Raw genomic sequence first — 16,979 nt, 5'->3', positions numbered from 1 at the left:
ACCATTTTCACATTCACACCACGTCATAATTTTGTGGCCATTTTCACATTCCCTTGGAGATAAATCACAAGATTTTTAAGCCAGAACAAATAAAACTACGATTTTAATATTACAATATTATATATATGAAAAGAGATCAAGATATATTGATCAAATAATATTCAGATGAATTGAAACACAGTTCTTCCTCAAATTTTGTCATCAATATTTTTGGCACTTTTTGATTATATACATCCTCACTGAAAAGCCACAAAAATGTATTCATGAGGCACAGCAGTATGTCCAAAGAATAGTTATGCAGCAACTGACAATGTCATCAAAATGTATTAATGGGGCATATAGCACATATCTGTTTCAGCTAGTGTGTAATGCTAAAGTAACATGGATGTAGAGTTTGTGCAGTTCTCTAATGGTATTTTAAGTTAAAACAAATTGCTAAGCAAACAGGAGAACAACAGTGCAAAAATGAAGGTTTCCTCGAAAAAAACTATTTTATTACTCAGTGGTGTGGCTAGGGTGGGCTAGGGGAGACAGATGTCCCCGGGCGAAGCATCTATTGAGCACGAAACTGATGTTAAGGAATTTAATAAGGAAACTTTTTCCATTCTTGGCACATGGAAAGGGGCACAAAATCTTCAGTTGTCCACAAGCACTGAAATGCCTTGCTACAGCTCTGTTACTACTGATTTTCTCTAACTTTATTGATTGACAGCTCTAGTACAGAATTCTCAGTGCAACACCATTTTAAAAATGGCTGTTGCCTTTTGTGCATTAGCTTGACAAAAATTTGGCAACAAGTTCCCAAATGCTCTGCAAAGTCAGCAACAAACTGATGACTTTTTAGTGAAGAGTGTGGATAATTAGAATGTACCATAATTGTTTTACAATTATAACAGTCTGCACAAGTACAAAAAGTATCAGCTTATGAGATCATACATAAATATAACTTTCTCAATCATATATTTAATTAGGAATTGACAGGAAGTGTTTGTGAATATATACTATATAAAAAAAAACCCAGAGAATTAACAAACACATAATTTAACGAACAAGCTATCAATTATCAGTGTAGAAAGTAACTACATTTCAGAAAAATTTATATTTCTACATGAATTAGAGCAAAACAAACATCAATATTAATTTGTTAATTAAAAAAATTTACCCCTGAGGAATGGTGAAAGTCCAAAGACATTTTGCCTCCCTTCTTTTTACATCCGACCATTTCCAAGCTTTTATTTCACCAACACTTCCACTTAAAATAAAAATATTTGCTTTGAGCTGGTATCTAACTTTTCCATTAAAAAACCAATAACAATGAACACACTTAAGTCTTATGCATTTAGTTAATAAATATAGTAACTTGTGTTGTTTTATAAAATAAGGAATCTTAGAATTCATCTGATTTGGTAAAGTTTTATTTAAAAATGAACCTCTTAAAGTTATAAATAATGTAATAGATAAACTTGTAAAATTAAATAACAGCAAATTTGTCATATTTTGTTATAAGATATAATGCTAATTCAAATTTTCATCCTTAACCCTACTTTACTGATGCCTTTTGAAATGTATTAAATACTGTTACACAACACACACATATATATAAATACACACGCAGATTATCAAATGTTAGAGCAAGCATATAAACAAGGCTAAATAAATATATAATGAAAATATTTAAACTGATTAATATATAGCAGTGTTTTATATTTTTTAAAAAAGAAAAAAATTCTTCCAATTGATTTTCTTTACCATAGAAGAATTTGCCAACCCTGTTAAGAATATACCATTTTTAAGATCAAGATCATATTTTAAACTAATCCCATTTGTAGTACATTTAACCTTGCATGATTAAAAAAAAAAAAAAAACGTGCCATTTCTAGATTTGCCATGAACTGCATAACATACCTAGATTATTGCAGCATAAAAAAGAAAAAAATGCTCCATTTTTAATAGACTGTTTTGACTGTTAGGTGAATAAATTTTACAATTCAATTTTCTTTTAAATTGAATTTTGTCATCTATTCTTTCTAAAGAATTACGTTATTTTGCTATTTTTGGTATTCCTATAAACTGAAATTCAGTTTCAGAATCTTTCTAAATCTATAGATGTCAAAGTAGATTCCATAACAAGTACAAAACATATACAGTCAAAAGTCTTTAATCTGAACTCGTTGGGACTTCAGTGATTCTGGATTATCAGTTTTTTCGGATTATAGATCATCAATTTAAATCTGGTAAGATTGCATGCAGAAATTAAATTAAAAATATGAAACCGTAATTTATAAAATAAAGTGCAATTATGATCTAAAGGGTATCAAAATTTACCCCCCCCCCCCGAAAAAAAAAAGCTTTATATTTATTTGTTTACTTTATTAAGCATTTCTCTCAACGCGCGCATGCGTAAAGCATACATTACGCATAGTCGAAATTAGAAAATTGCAACCAGAAAACTATTTGATGTGTATTCGTGATATTTATAATGACGTGGAATTTGATTTAAATCATATCAAAAACGGAGTACATCGAGATGAAATACTACATTTAGTAAGGAATCATAAGCCGAATGAAATAAAAACACCTGCCCTGAAGATAAGGATAGTGCTGACAGATCAACTTTCAGTTCATTGCGTGCCGCAACGTCAGGCTGCTTGATATAAATCTCATTAATTGCACCAGGAATGCTCTAGGAAGAACTGGATTATTTAGATTCCAGTAAAGCACATGAGAGCTATCTAACTAAAGGAAGGAATACCTTAATGGAGGACTTTTTAATGGAAACTGGTTATATCATATTACATGCAAGGAAAAACTACAAAAACTCCCATGCAGCCAGCCCATTCATCAGGATTTGAAGCTGGATTGAATTACCAATATTCAGATATTTTACCACTCAGCATCAGCTGGGGAATGGTCATGGATATCATAAGAACTTTCGTAGATATGATTTAATACATGCATTGTTTTGTACCACTCTTCTTCTATTTTTTCTACTTTTGATAATGATTCATCTATTTCAATGCAATCAATTCCAAACATTCTTTGTTATGTTTAGGATCTCCACAAATTTCCTTTTTTTTTTTTTTTTTTTATTTTAGACGGTATATTATAAAAGTATTACAGTATATTATACTGTATATTATAAAAAAATTAAAGGAGGTCAATGAAACCTTTTGTTGTGAATCCATGGTCTGGCATCGCAAGCTATGTGCAAAGGAGCATGGAGTCATATACGACAGTTTTACTCCTGATAAATGACTCTATAAAGTTGATTGTTTGCTTAGCTAGTATGCTGCATTTCCTTAACACCTGTTCCATAGCATCAACTTCTAATAATGCAAAAAATAGTAATATTATATAAGTAAGGTACCCAATGAGTAAAGTACTTGGTTGTGGTTACTGTACTTCGATCAAAAATTACTGTAAAGAATAAATAAATTCTTTAAAATACAGGCATTAATACAGGGAGTAATTAAATTATTTTAAATATATTTTCTATATTTTAGTTTTATATCTATTATATTACCCCAGCTTTTATTTCTTACATTAACCTAGAAGACAAATATAATCTGTATTATCCAATAATATTAAAATATAAAACAATACGTTATTTAAATATTTTTATTTGCATCTTATACTACTACACAAAAATTTAAAAACATGTGAAGCTAATTAATTTGTGAAATCCATTATGTTAAACATTACATAATTAGTTAACAAACAACAACAACAAAATTAAATATACAAAAAACCTAAAATATTAAACTATTTCAGTTATTTGAGCTTTCCAGTTAATTAAATGCTAGATCAAGGTTGTCAAATTCGCGGCCCACAACAAATATTTTTGCGGCCCGGCCAATATATCGGCAAATAATAATATATAATAATAAAATAACATATCAACGAAGAAAAAAATTTAATGTTTACTGCTAAGTAATTAACGATAATTTATTTAGTGTTGTTAGATTACTCACAGCGAGCTGACACACACACTACTTAAATTACAAATGCGTGTGAGTAGCTTACGTTCAGCAACCTTCGGCTTTTGGGGGAGACCTGCACTCAGAACTTGTACGCATGCCCCGATAGCCGAACTCATGGTCTCAGTTTTCCAATCATAGTTTTGTATAATATATTGGTGCATGCATGTGCATGCACTTTGCTTTATTATTAATTATTACTTAATTCATATTGTTACAGATTTCACAGTTATTTATTTATTTAGTTTTTTTTATTTAGAATTGTAATTAGATTTGCTTCATGTTGCCTTAACAACGCAGGCAATTTTTGAAAAGACAGCTGCGTTGGAAGGTTAAAAATAGAACAGCGCGTGCATTTAATACCTAATAAATAAATATCTCGTAATTGCTGTTGCCATCCACAAAAATCCAGATATTTATAGATGTTTCCAGTATATTCGAGAAATTAATTATAAAGCTTATAAAAGTCGAGAACAAACAACTCATCTCAGTAGTAGCTGTAGTTCTAGCGAACTGTTTGTTTACTTAATGCTGTGATTGATTTGTAGCGATTTCGCTGTGAAATAGAATTAGTTTCTCTGTTTTGAATTGATTTTTGCTAAACGTTTGACATTTTGTGATATTATTAGAATATTTTTGAAGAAATATTTCAGCATTTTGATTTATCTCTTGTGGAAAGAATAAATTTTTGTTAACTTTTTAACGTTAACCCTGTTTATTCCAGCCCTTTGTATTCAGTATGTCTATATCAAAACCAAGTGTTAGTAAAATTAAACGAAAAATCGCTGACGAACATAGAATATTCCAAGTAAAATGAGAATTAGAATATTTTTGCTGTGAAATAAAAGATAAAATAATCTGCTTGATATGTAATAATACTATTAATGTACCAAAGTTATATAGTATTAAACGTCATTACGAACAACACAAATCGAAATATAACAATTATGAAGGATTAATGAGAGAAGAAAAGTTGAAAGAGCTCAGGTTAGGAGTGAAAAAGCAACAGTCCATGTTTAGTAAAGTATTGCAAGAAAGTGAAGCGGCGGTACATGCATGCTACGTCTTGTCTGAGTTGATAGCTAAACATTCGAAGCCTTTTACTGACGGTGATTTCATCAAGAAATGCCTAATGAAATTGTTTGTCCTGGAAATGTGAAGGCTTTTCAATCAATTTCACTGTCTCGAAATACAGTTGCGGAAAGAGTTACTGATTTAGCCGCGAATTTAAGTGATCAAAGCAAAATCATCTAGTTTCGAAAGTTTCTCCATTGCCTGTGATGAGAGCATGGACATTAGTGGCAAAGCTCAATTAGAAGTGTTTCTTCGTTCTTGTGACAAGAATTTTAACATTTTTGAGGAATTACTGGAACTAATACCGATGCCTGGTACTACCACAGGAGAAGATATATTTACTTGTGTTTTTGGACTTCTGCAAAAATACAATCTACCTTTGGTAAAATTAAATTCTGTAGCTACAGATGGTGCTCCATCAATGACTGGGAAAAACAAGGGCTTCGTAGCATTACTAAAAAAAAAACTTAGTGAAATTCTCGGTTCAAACATTCATCATATGCATTGTATTATACATCAAGAAGTTCTATGCACGAAAGTAATAAATATGGAGAATGTTTTGTCATATATAAAAAAAGTTATAAATTTTGTAAGATCTCGAGGTTTAAATCAGCGTCAATTCACTGCTTTCTTAAGTGAGTTAGATAGTGAATATTCGGGTTTGTCCTACTATACCGAGGTACATTGGTTATTTTGCTCCAAGATTCTCAAACAATTCTGGGATTTGAAAAAAGAAATATGTCAGTTTTTAAAAACGAAAAATCAAGACATAAGTTTGTTTTACGATCCAATATGGATACAAGATTTATCTTTCTTGGTTGATATAACCAAACATTTAACCGATTTAAATTTATTGTTACAAAGAAAAGATCATATCATTACGAACATGTTTGACATAATTAAAGCATTCAAATGTCAACTAGTTCTTTGGGAAAAACACCTTAATGAAGATTTGACGCACTTCCCGACGTGCAGCATGAACAAATCAAGTTTAGATGATACTTGTTCGTATCAAAAATACGCAGAAAAAATTGCAAATTTAACAACTGAATTTGAAACGAGGTTTAATGATTTTAGTTTCCTCGAAGACAAATTTTTTTTTGTTTTCTTCAATTTTTCTCAATAAGTATTGAATCAGTACCCAGCCATATGCAAATGGAGGTGATCGAGATTCAATGCAACTCAAATTTGAAAGCAAAATTCATTGAAGTGGGCGTGCCTGAATTTTACAAATATTTACTAGCCAGGTTTGAAAATACTCGAAAATTCACATATGAAATTATTTCCATGTTTGGTAGCACTTATCGGTGCAAGCAATTATTTTCAGTCATGAAAGGTGGTAATAAGTCTCCTATTAGAAACCGTATTAATGATGCTCACCTTGGGTCAGCGTTGAAAGTTATCACTGCAAACAAAATTTCTTCCGAAATAGGAAAGATAATAGCAGAGAAGAGATGTCAAGTATCAGAACGTAAACATTAAATTTTTCTTGTTCTTTTCTATATAAATATATATATATGTTTATTATTGTATTATTCGAAATAAATCTACGTTTCTATGAATATTGATTTTTTTTTTCGGCCCCCCTAAAGTTAAACCTTGTTTGTTTGGCCCAAGTGTACCTATGAGTTTGACATCCCTGTGCTAGATAAAACAAAAATAAGATCCCTAAACTATCAAAATACACACTGCATGTAGAACTTCAGGAAGAAAATTAACTTAAGAGTTAACATTTAATAAATTATAAATGCAATTCACAAAGGCACAGCTTGTTTAGCATAACTGATTCATGAAATCAATTATGCTAAATATTATATCAACTAATTACCTATAAAAATTTTTAATACAAAATACAAATGATTTAAATTTTACCTTATAATAAGTTGCTTTGAAGATACCAAAGAATAAATCGGACTAGAATGGGCTAAAATAAGAAAATATACATCAGAAATTCCATAAAAATGAAAAACAAAATTGAAAAAAGTAAAATTATTGCAATGACATTTATACTGACAATAATCTTAAAAATGTAAATTTAGTAGTTTCTTAATAAAAATAATAACTTGTGATTACCCACACCCTTAAAAAAAGTGACCAACTTATTGGTGACTTTATTATTGGTGAAAAAAGGATATTTATGCATTATCTTGCTGACCACATAACTGTCACCAAGCAGCATAATTTAGCACAAGCTATGGATAAGCATGACCTAACAGCACATTCATAATATGAGCTTCCATTTGATATAACCCTAATTGATTTTTGATAATCCTCCTTTTGTTTTTATGAACAAGGATATAAATTAACAGATTATGTATTACTGAAGTATTTTTTTCCTTGCTTTTTTCAGAGGGCAGGGCGAAAAAGATTAAAATTTAGGACCAGCTTTTAACAGAACAGCAAGCAGCAGATTATTTTCATACTTATGTAATTCTACCATAAAAAAAAGCATGAGTATAATGGACATGCTATAGTTAGCTCAATATAACTGAAAAGGCAGCAATGGATTGGAACAATTTCTTGCCAAGAAGTTTGTGCACATAGCATGTGGAATAAAAACACCTAATTCCATACTCACATCGATGGTTCTTGATGTTGTATTGTGGTAAATAAAAACACTTCTTTAAACTAAATCTACTAAATCAATCAATAACTATGTATAAGTATTATATACAGATTACACGATAGCTAGTTTCATACCACACTCAACCATTCTCTCAACTCTCTCTGCCGAAACTCTAGTTAACATACTCTCTCTGCCGAAACGTAGCTAAAAGTACGGCTGGCGCAGCGTCCTCTATCTCTTTTTCTACATAGCATTCTAAACAGAACTTCCAGTAAGATGAGGGCCTAGAAAATTAGTAGAAATGGGCAAAAGCCTTTTTATGAAAGTCAGTCAAATACTGATTATTTATTAACCCTTTTAGGATGAGCATCCCATATACATATTCTCTACTGACATCTCGCAGCTGGGCATACCACCCATGCATCACTGGACAGATAACGCAAGGGATGGTAAATGCACATATGCATTTTAATCTGAAACATGTTTTAAAGACCCCTAGAATGGCATCTTGTGTCCATTACTTTTGAACTCAATATAGTTTTAGGATTCTGACCATCAGCTTGATCACATTTTGCATAGCATTGGAGTCAGCTGTTGCGTGGGGAGGAAGCAAAGCGTAATGTAAACAAAGAGAGCTGCTGGGCTCTTTAACTCACCATGTGATATATGCATTCACATTTCTGGTAGCCCTTCGAATCTTTTTTCGCTACTACGTAGGGTCTTTTAGGATTGCTATATGGGGTTCTATTACACTTTGCATTGCTTTTACTGTTCATATTTCATATATTTCCCTTTTTATTTCCGAAAGTCTTGACTTCAGTTTATTATGGCGAGAAAGCATTATTTATCAGAGAAAGGATATACTTGCATGATAAATGAGCCAATTAATGACATGGATAAGAGTGATGATTAATTTTCTAAAAAGTTAGCTATATTTCTAGTGATTCTTATACGGACACTTTATCAGAGACTGAGTATTACCTTCATCCCGTGAAAGATTATGTTACTTCTTGTAAATAGTCTTTCTAGTATTCTTTTTTTAAATTTTAAAGTTTATTAATATATTCTGTCAGTTAAAACTTCGGAATAATTTGAACAGCACTTACAAAAAATATTTGTCAAAGTAAACAATTTGTTTTGCATATTTTCATGTAATGTAAAGGAAAAACACTATAGTCAAAAGTCATTAATCTGGACTCGTCAGAACTTCGGCAATTCCGGATTATAGATCATCAGTTTAAATCTGGTAAGCATGCAGAAATTATAAAATTAAAAATATGAAACCATAATTTATGAAATAAAGAACAATTATGATCTAAAGGGTATCAAAATTTACAAAAAAAAAAGGGTTAATATTTATTTGTTTACTTTATTAAACATTTCTTTCAATGTAAGTTGTTTAAGTTGCTTCGTTTTATGTGATAATACTTTCTCTTTAATTCTATACACAGACATAATTTCTTCTTCAGTTACAAAGTTCCGCTGTTGAAGTCCTATAATTGCTGTGTCGAGAATACCGACTAATTTGTCAATCGAAATTTTTTCGTTTTCAATAACCTCTGTGTCACTTTCTTTACTATCGGAAGCAAATTATAATGACGAGGAATTTGATTTAAATCATATCAAACATGGAGTACTTTGAGAAATACTACATTTAGTAAGGAATTATAAGCCAAATAATATAAAAACATCTGCCCTGAAGATAAGGATAGTGCTGACAGATCAACTTCCAATTAATTGCGCGCCGCGGTGTCCCCCCCCCTTCCCGCCGCAGAGCAGCGTGAAATTGATAAACAGATTTCGGAATGGTTAGAGAAACAAAGTATATGCCTTTATCCATTTTTTGCAGCAATTCCACTTTTTGTTTAATGGACTTCGAAACATACTTTCGCTTTGTAGATCCTCTACATATTAGTAAATATATATCGGAAATTCTATTTGACATAATTGAAAGTTCAGCTTACTTTTATAAAATTGCTCTAACAGTCTGCAAAACATAATAAGCTGGATCCAATTTGAAGATTAAGGAACAACGCAATCTTCAACATTAACTGAATTAGATAATTTTAGCTTAGCTTATAATTTTACCTTAGTAAAGGTCTTACGTGCATGCGTCAACATGACGCTTTGTAGCTTTGAGGTCCGGATTATAGATCATTCCGGATTATGGATGTCCGAATTAACGACTTTTGACTATATTAAATGCTCATTTTAACATATATGATAGCTCAAGTAATAATCTAAAAGAATACCAAAATTTATGCATGAGAACTTAAACTTTTTTTTGTGATTTTTTTTCTAAAGTTAGGCTTAGCGATGCAAAACCCATGTCCTGTGGGACGATTCCTTTCAACTTCCATCCATCACGGTTACATAAAGCACGGAATTGCTCAAGAACAACTGCAACAACTTTGATAGGATCTTGCCAATGGCAGCCATCTTTCATGGTCAACAGGAGATTATACATAAATAATGAAAAATTTGTTTGACTATCTCTAAGAGTCCTAGATAACGTTCTGATCATAAATAATAATAAAAAGAAGCATTTTTTTAAAAAAAAGTATGAGAAGAAACAATAATTTGTATAGCCAATATTTACATTTTTACAGCTAGTGGATACTGTTCAGTGAAATGACAGTTAGAGTGCAAATCCATGTGTATTCTAGCATGTGAGTTGTACTTGCATATATTAGTTGGTTATTGTTGCATGTTTACTTAAAAGTATGCAAATACAGCAGTTCTAAAATATGTTGAAACTAGTGATGCAGATAATCACAAAATAAAGAAATAAAGAAGGAGAATAATAAAATCTACATACTATTTAAAGAAACTATTAAACTTATAGTGCATACTGTGCTCAGTAAAATCCCAACTTATACTCTGATCCAACTTACTTTATATGCTTGTAAATGGCCAGGCATTGTAATATTTAAAATATTTTGTACAAATGTGATAAGCTACCTTTATGCAGCCTATGAGAGAAGTTACCTTCCATCTTGACTTACATACTTTTTTATAAAGTCTCATTTCATCTCCTGCTTTGTGATTTTAGCTATATTTGTTAATTATTATATTTTTCAGCATATTAGTATTAGAAGATTTATTAGAATTACTTCTAATATATTATATTAGAAGATAACACGCTTTTTTTTTTTTTTTTTTTTAATTGTTGCTCAGGCAGTTGTGTTGATATCCATTTTAAGTACTAGAACAGCCAAATAATAATGAAAAGAACAGAACATTTGAAGGTGATGTTAACCATTGATGATGCCCCTGAAATTTGGGATATTGACACAAGAATAAAAGCTGTTCCTCTGCCTAATGTTATCTTAAACAAATCATAAGTTTTCTGGCTTTTATAGCATTCTGGGATCTTACTTACACCAACTCTTTCAAGAATAACAATAAATTTAATAGAATGAAATCTTGTGAGAGTAGTAGTTAATTCAGAAAGCACAAGAATAAAAGCAAGAAATGATTGACACAAGAATAAAGCTGTTCCTCTGCCTAATGTTATCTTAAACAAATCATAAGTTTTCTGGCTTTTATAGCATTCTGGGATCTTAATTACACCAACTCTTTCAAGAATAACAAAAAATTTAATAGAATGAAATCTTGTGAGAGTAGTAGTTAATTCAGAAAGCATTTCTTTATAGAAATTCTTTTAAGTGTAGCTTTCTTTACAGAATTCCTCATAATAACATAAGATATAGTGATCATTATATCTTATCTCATTCATTTGCACTTTTGCAGCTGAGGATGATGGGTCGGTAAAACCATCGAAACTAGTCCTGTGAAAATTTTAAAATATAACGCTAATTTTTGTTATTCGACTTTTAAATTAGTATCTTATAACTTTGTTATATTTTTCTTACTGTAAATGATTTTCCTTCCTTGCCACAAAGAATATAAGCCAATCATGGTTATCATTTCAATTACCATCAATTTAAAAATTATTACAAACTTTAATTTTTTAAATCAAATTCTGTTTATGTATTCATGGTTTGTTTCAAAACTAAAGAAATCATAAAATTGAAATGATTAGTTTTGTTGTACCTCTCAAAAAGATAGCAAAAAGTAGTCAATGTTTTTAATTAAAATAAACTTTCATTATACTTTATTTTCATATTTTTTCCATTTCATCATGTATGAAGGGAAAAACTAATTACTTACCAGCAAATTTAAAAATAGGATATTTTTGAGATGGATCAGCCTGAAAATCTTCATCATCTTCCATCAAAGGAGATAAACTGTTAAATAAAGAATGATTAATAAGTTTTTGAATGAGAGCAAAAAGATCTCAATATTTCTCTGATGAAAATAAAATGGGCCAACAATTTTTATGCAAGCCAGCCACTGTTCGCCAAGATGGAAACTTTCGTAAAGCCCCAATACTCTGACGAAGATGAATTTTGAAGTTAAAGAAAACTATCTTCATAAAAAGGGCAACACCTTGCCTAGGACATTGCAAATAGGGTTTACAGGTTTGTTACTCCCATTAAAAAAAAAGTAAAAAAGTAAGTAACTTCAAGGTTTAAAAAAAAATGAGAAATTTAATTACTCAAAACTATTATTAAAAATTCTTTTTGTATCAGTATACATATAATATATATATATGTTGTATATATAAAATCAAGAGATAATAATTAAATCAGAAATGATGGTCCACAATCTAACACAAAGAACATAATCAATACTATCCATCATATTTATTTGACTATAACCAAGTTGGCCACCATTCCTGATTTAATTATTATCCCAATTATTTAATTAATTTCACAGCATAATGCACGATTTCAACAATTAAAAATCTTAATTATGAAATTTCTAAACTCCCATGTCCAAGTCATATTTATAATTTCACTATTTTCTAAGAATGGAATAGCCATTGTTAACTATATGGTATTTATAATGAGTGATCACTTTAATGCTTCTGATAAAATACTATTAAATTCTTAATTAATCCTGAACAGCATGTCGAAATTTACTTTTGAAAAAATTAAAAGCATTTTCTGAAGATTTACTTTTTTCATAATGCAATACAGTACAAAGTCCATAATCCGGACGTCCATTATCCGGAATGATCTATAATCCGGACCTCAAAGCCACAAACTTTTTTTTTTTTTTTGCATGCTTAACGCATGCGCGTTTAATATATAACAGATGGTATAAGATAGCCTAAAATTATCTTTACTGATTCTAAGGCATTATTTCAGTTAATGTTGCAGATTGCGCTGTTCCTTAATCTTCTAATTGGATCCAGCTTATTATTTTTTGCATACTGCTAGAGCAAATTTATAAAAATTAAGCATGAACTTTCAATTATGTCAAAAAGAGTTTCCAATTCTGGAGCTGCCAAAGGATCTACAAAGCAAAAGCATGTTTCGATGTCCATTAAACAAAAAGTGGAATTGTTTCAAAAAAAACAGATAAAGGCATATCCATCTCAAAATTATGTGAGGAGTATGACATTGGAAAGTGTATATGTCATAAGCAAAAAGAAAAAGGTACGTTTTGAATTTTTTGTGGATTCCAACACCCGACTTGCAATCAATAACAGAAAAACGATTATGCTAAAAGTGACGATCATTACAAAGTGATGATTGAATGGGTCAGACAGCGTCGCAGCGAGGGCATGCCATTAATGGGTCCAATGCTAATGGCTCAAGCCAACATATTTCATGAAGAAATGAACTTAAGCACTGAGTGCACATATTTGACAGGTCGGTTAACCAATTTTAAAATCGCCATGGTATAAAGCAATTAAAAATTTCAGGTGAAAAAGCTTCAGCTGATACTGAAGCAGAAAAGAAGGCTCCAACTGATGTCAAAGATTCCAAAGCGAGATTGACAATTTTAGTGTGAACAAATGCTGCAGGATTGTACAAGTGCAAACTTTTCGTAATCGGGAAACATGCACAAACTTGAACATTTAAAGGAGTAACGAATTTCCCCATTATATACTACACAAATAAAAGAGCATGGATGATACAAGTATGATTGGTTTGAAAATCATTTTATACCCGAGGCTTCGCGACATTTGAATTCGGTTGGTTTACCTGATAACTGAAAAATAGTACTGATTGTTAACAACTGTTTGGCGCATACTTCACTTAAAGTTTTAGTGAAAGATAATGTATCTGTATTATTCTTCCCTCCAAACTGTATGCCTATCATTCAGCCTATGGATATGGGAATAGTACATGTGCTGAAATGCAAATATAAAGTAGCATTTTTAAAATCTATGTTAAATTTCTTGAACAATGGCAAGACTATTGAAGACTTTTTGAAATTTTTTAGCATAAAATCTGCTGAGTGGAACATCGCAACATTGTGGGAGGATATGCCTCCATATACGTTAAAAAATGCTTGGCATAATTTATGGCCAGCTACCATATTTCATGGTGAGGATGATAAAGATGATAGCCATGAATTTGAAGGTTTTTGGAGGTTTCTAAAGGTGAAAATTTCCAATTATTGGATTTTGTAAAGAAATGTGGAGAAGCGGTAATAAATGAAGATGATACAACAGAAATTTTGCATTGTGACAACAATGCCCTAAACATCAATCAATTAACGGACGGCGAAATCTGTCGTATGGCTCTAGATGTAGAAAATATCGCTACCGATAGTGAAGAAAGGGACAGAGATGTTATTGAAAACGAAAAAATTTTGATTGACAAGTTAATCAGTATTCTCAACACAGCAATTACAGGACTTGAACAGTGGAACTTTGTAACTGAACAAATTATGCCTGTTTATAGAATTAAAGAGAAAGTATTAGCACAAAAAATGAAGCAACTTAAACAACTTACACTGAAGGAAATGTTTAATAAAGTAAACAAATAAATAGTAAGCTTGCTTTTTTTTTTTTTTTTCTAAATTTTGATACCCTTTAGATCATAATTGCTCTTTATTTCATAAATTACGGTTTCATATTTTTAATTGTATAATTTCTGCATGCCATCTTATCAGATTTAAATTGATGATCTATAATCCGGAATCACCGAAGTCCCGACGACTCCGGATTACAGACTTTGTACTGTATTTTGTACTGAACAGGTGTGCAGCAAAGAAAAGGTTGGAAAACATAATATTCATCACAAAATATACAGGACTGTTGTGAGATCCTTTATTAAATTTAATTTATGCCATTATATAAACAATGCTGGATATCTAAGTTTGTCCATGTACTAAATTTAATTTATATCACTACAGAAACAGAGTTCTTATGATTTCATAGACATATTCAAACAAATGGCAGACTTTCCTATTCATACACAAAATTTAAAAAGTTTAGATTTTAAAGGAGGGAAAAAACTGTTGTTACCTATGTATGATCTTAAATTTTATTTATAATACAAGGAAGGAAAATAGAAACTAGCAATAGAGAAAGAACTTACATTTTAAGAAAATAATATTTTAAATATATAACTAAATATCACATGCTTACTTGAATATGGCTATGGTCCCATAGTTACTGCCAGCAGCAAGATAATAACCACATGAAGAATATACAACACTGAAAACTGTTGTGTAGTACTGCTTAATATTATCCATGATAAAGATTACTCTGCATATCCTAATATGAACTAGATATAAAAAAAATAATGTTTAAACTTTTGCATGAGCATTAGCCAATTCAAACGTATTTCTTCATTTAAATTATTTGCATTTCCTTACTGCAGTCATCTCTCAGAAATTAATACAGTACAAAGTCTGTAATACGGACTTGTCGGGACTTCAGCAATTCTGGATTATAGAACATCAATTTAAATCTGGTAAGATGGCATGCAGAAATTTACGTGCATGCATAACGTATGAGCATTCTTTACGCGCATGTGTAAAGTTTGTGGCTCTGAGGTCCAGATTATAGATTATTCCGGATAATGGACGTCCGGATTACTGACTTTGTACTGTACAAACCACTGCATTCTGCTTCTCTTGCACAAAGCAAGAAGTAAAATAAGTTTTAATTGAGCAGAAATTAAATCCATTTTAATTAAAAAATGTAATCGTAAAAGTCAAAATACCACACAAAAATTTCACGTTTTTCCCTAAGTTTCCGATATGAAGTGCCATCTAGTGCGAGCATATGACAACAAGCGAAAGTTGCCGCACTGGTATGAACTGGATTATGCGGAAAGCGTTTTCTTACGCTTCGACGCCTCAACAGATCAGTTTAAACGCAGCTTAAGTACAATGGGCATTTTATAAAGGAAACATCCACAATTTATAGGTAAAATTACTATGCTATAAACTATGGCAATTACAAAAAAAAAAAAAAAAATCAATGATGTTCAGTACTGTTACCTAATAACATGTCAGAAATATCTGTCACAGGAAAATGGATACTTACATATTAGCACAACCACCTTAGTAGTTTCTAAATTCTCAGAATGCTCCAAACTGTGGCAACAATGGGCATAACAATTCTTGATACTTACATATTAACACAACCACCTTGGTGCAATTTGGCAATTTTTTACAGATGAAAATGTACAAGCTACTTATCCTGTACAAGTTGATGATTTCCACAATTTTTTTTAAAGAATCCCAAACTATCAGTATTTATCTAAGCTGAGAAACATTATTAATGTATGAAAAGTCAACATATTTTAGCAATTTTAAATACGAATTTTTATTGTTATTTTGGGATAAATTAAAAAAAAAATATTCATCTCCAAATCTCTTTCTGTAACTTTTTTAAATATTCTTTTTCCAAGTATACAGCAATTTGCTTTTTTGCTTAAAAAAAAAAAAAAAAAAAATCAGATAATTACAGACTCATCATGCAAAACCTCAGCAACACCAGCTATCTACCAAATACATCTCTTTATTGTTCCCTGTAAAGACTTTGCAGAAAAATTCGGTATTACTACAGAAACTTTACTGAAGTTTCTTCTATGGCTGATAAATTCTACAAGTGCATATTAAAAAATAAATAAATAAATAAATAAAGCAAAAAAATATCATGGTTTGTTTATAAAAACCACTTGAATTTACAATTAAAAAAAATGTAGAATACATAAATAAATGGTGATGCTGCTTGACTGAAGGATTGTAATAAGAATGGTTACCTGAAGACTGGTTATATGCATGGTTTAGAGAGTGTGGCAGAATCTAAAAATTTGGTGACTTCTACTATGGTGTTTGCGATAACACGCAAGTACCCAATTCTTCAATTCTAACAGGCAATTACAGCTTTAAAAAAAAAAAAATTGGTACTTCTTTGTTATAGTGGCCCCACAACCGTATTTGGTGATTTGATTTACGGCAAGATCTCAGCTTTAATTTTGCCAAGCTCATGAAGCATGAATGTAAAAATAAACAACACGGTATATAATAACAATAATACTCGC

General features: G+C 30.8%; 1 protein-coding gene across 1 annotated transcript in view; it reads right to left on the bottom strand.

Moving 5' to 3' along the window:
• Positions 1–16,979, bottom strand: part of thoc6 (THO complex subunit 6) — a 51,050-nt gene that overhangs the window by 30,126 nt on the left and 3,945 nt on the right. Inside the window, exons 2-5 of the mRNA XM_085811780.1 lie at positions 15,071–15,209; positions 11,791–11,867; positions 6,924–6,975; positions 1,163–1,252 (exon numbers count right to left, since the gene is read on the bottom strand). Of these exons, the coding sequence (XP_085667906.1) occupies positions 1,163–1,252; positions 6,924–6,975; positions 11,791–11,867; positions 15,071–15,177 (326 nt within the window). The 5' untranslated portion in view covers positions 15,178–15,209. The remainder of the gene's footprint in view (positions 1–1,162; positions 1,253–6,923; positions 6,976–11,790; positions 11,868–15,070; positions 15,210–16,979) is intronic.

Source organism: Stegodyphus dumicola, chromosome 2 (genome assembly GCF_044657685.1).
Source record: "Stegodyphus dumicola isolate Sdum_Otavi_A_Nest chromosome 2, ASM4465768v1".
Lineage (NCBI taxonomy): Eukaryota > Metazoa > Arthropoda > Arachnida > Araneae > Eresidae > Stegodyphus > Stegodyphus dumicola.
This window is presented reverse-complemented; position numbering and strand designations above follow the sequence as displayed.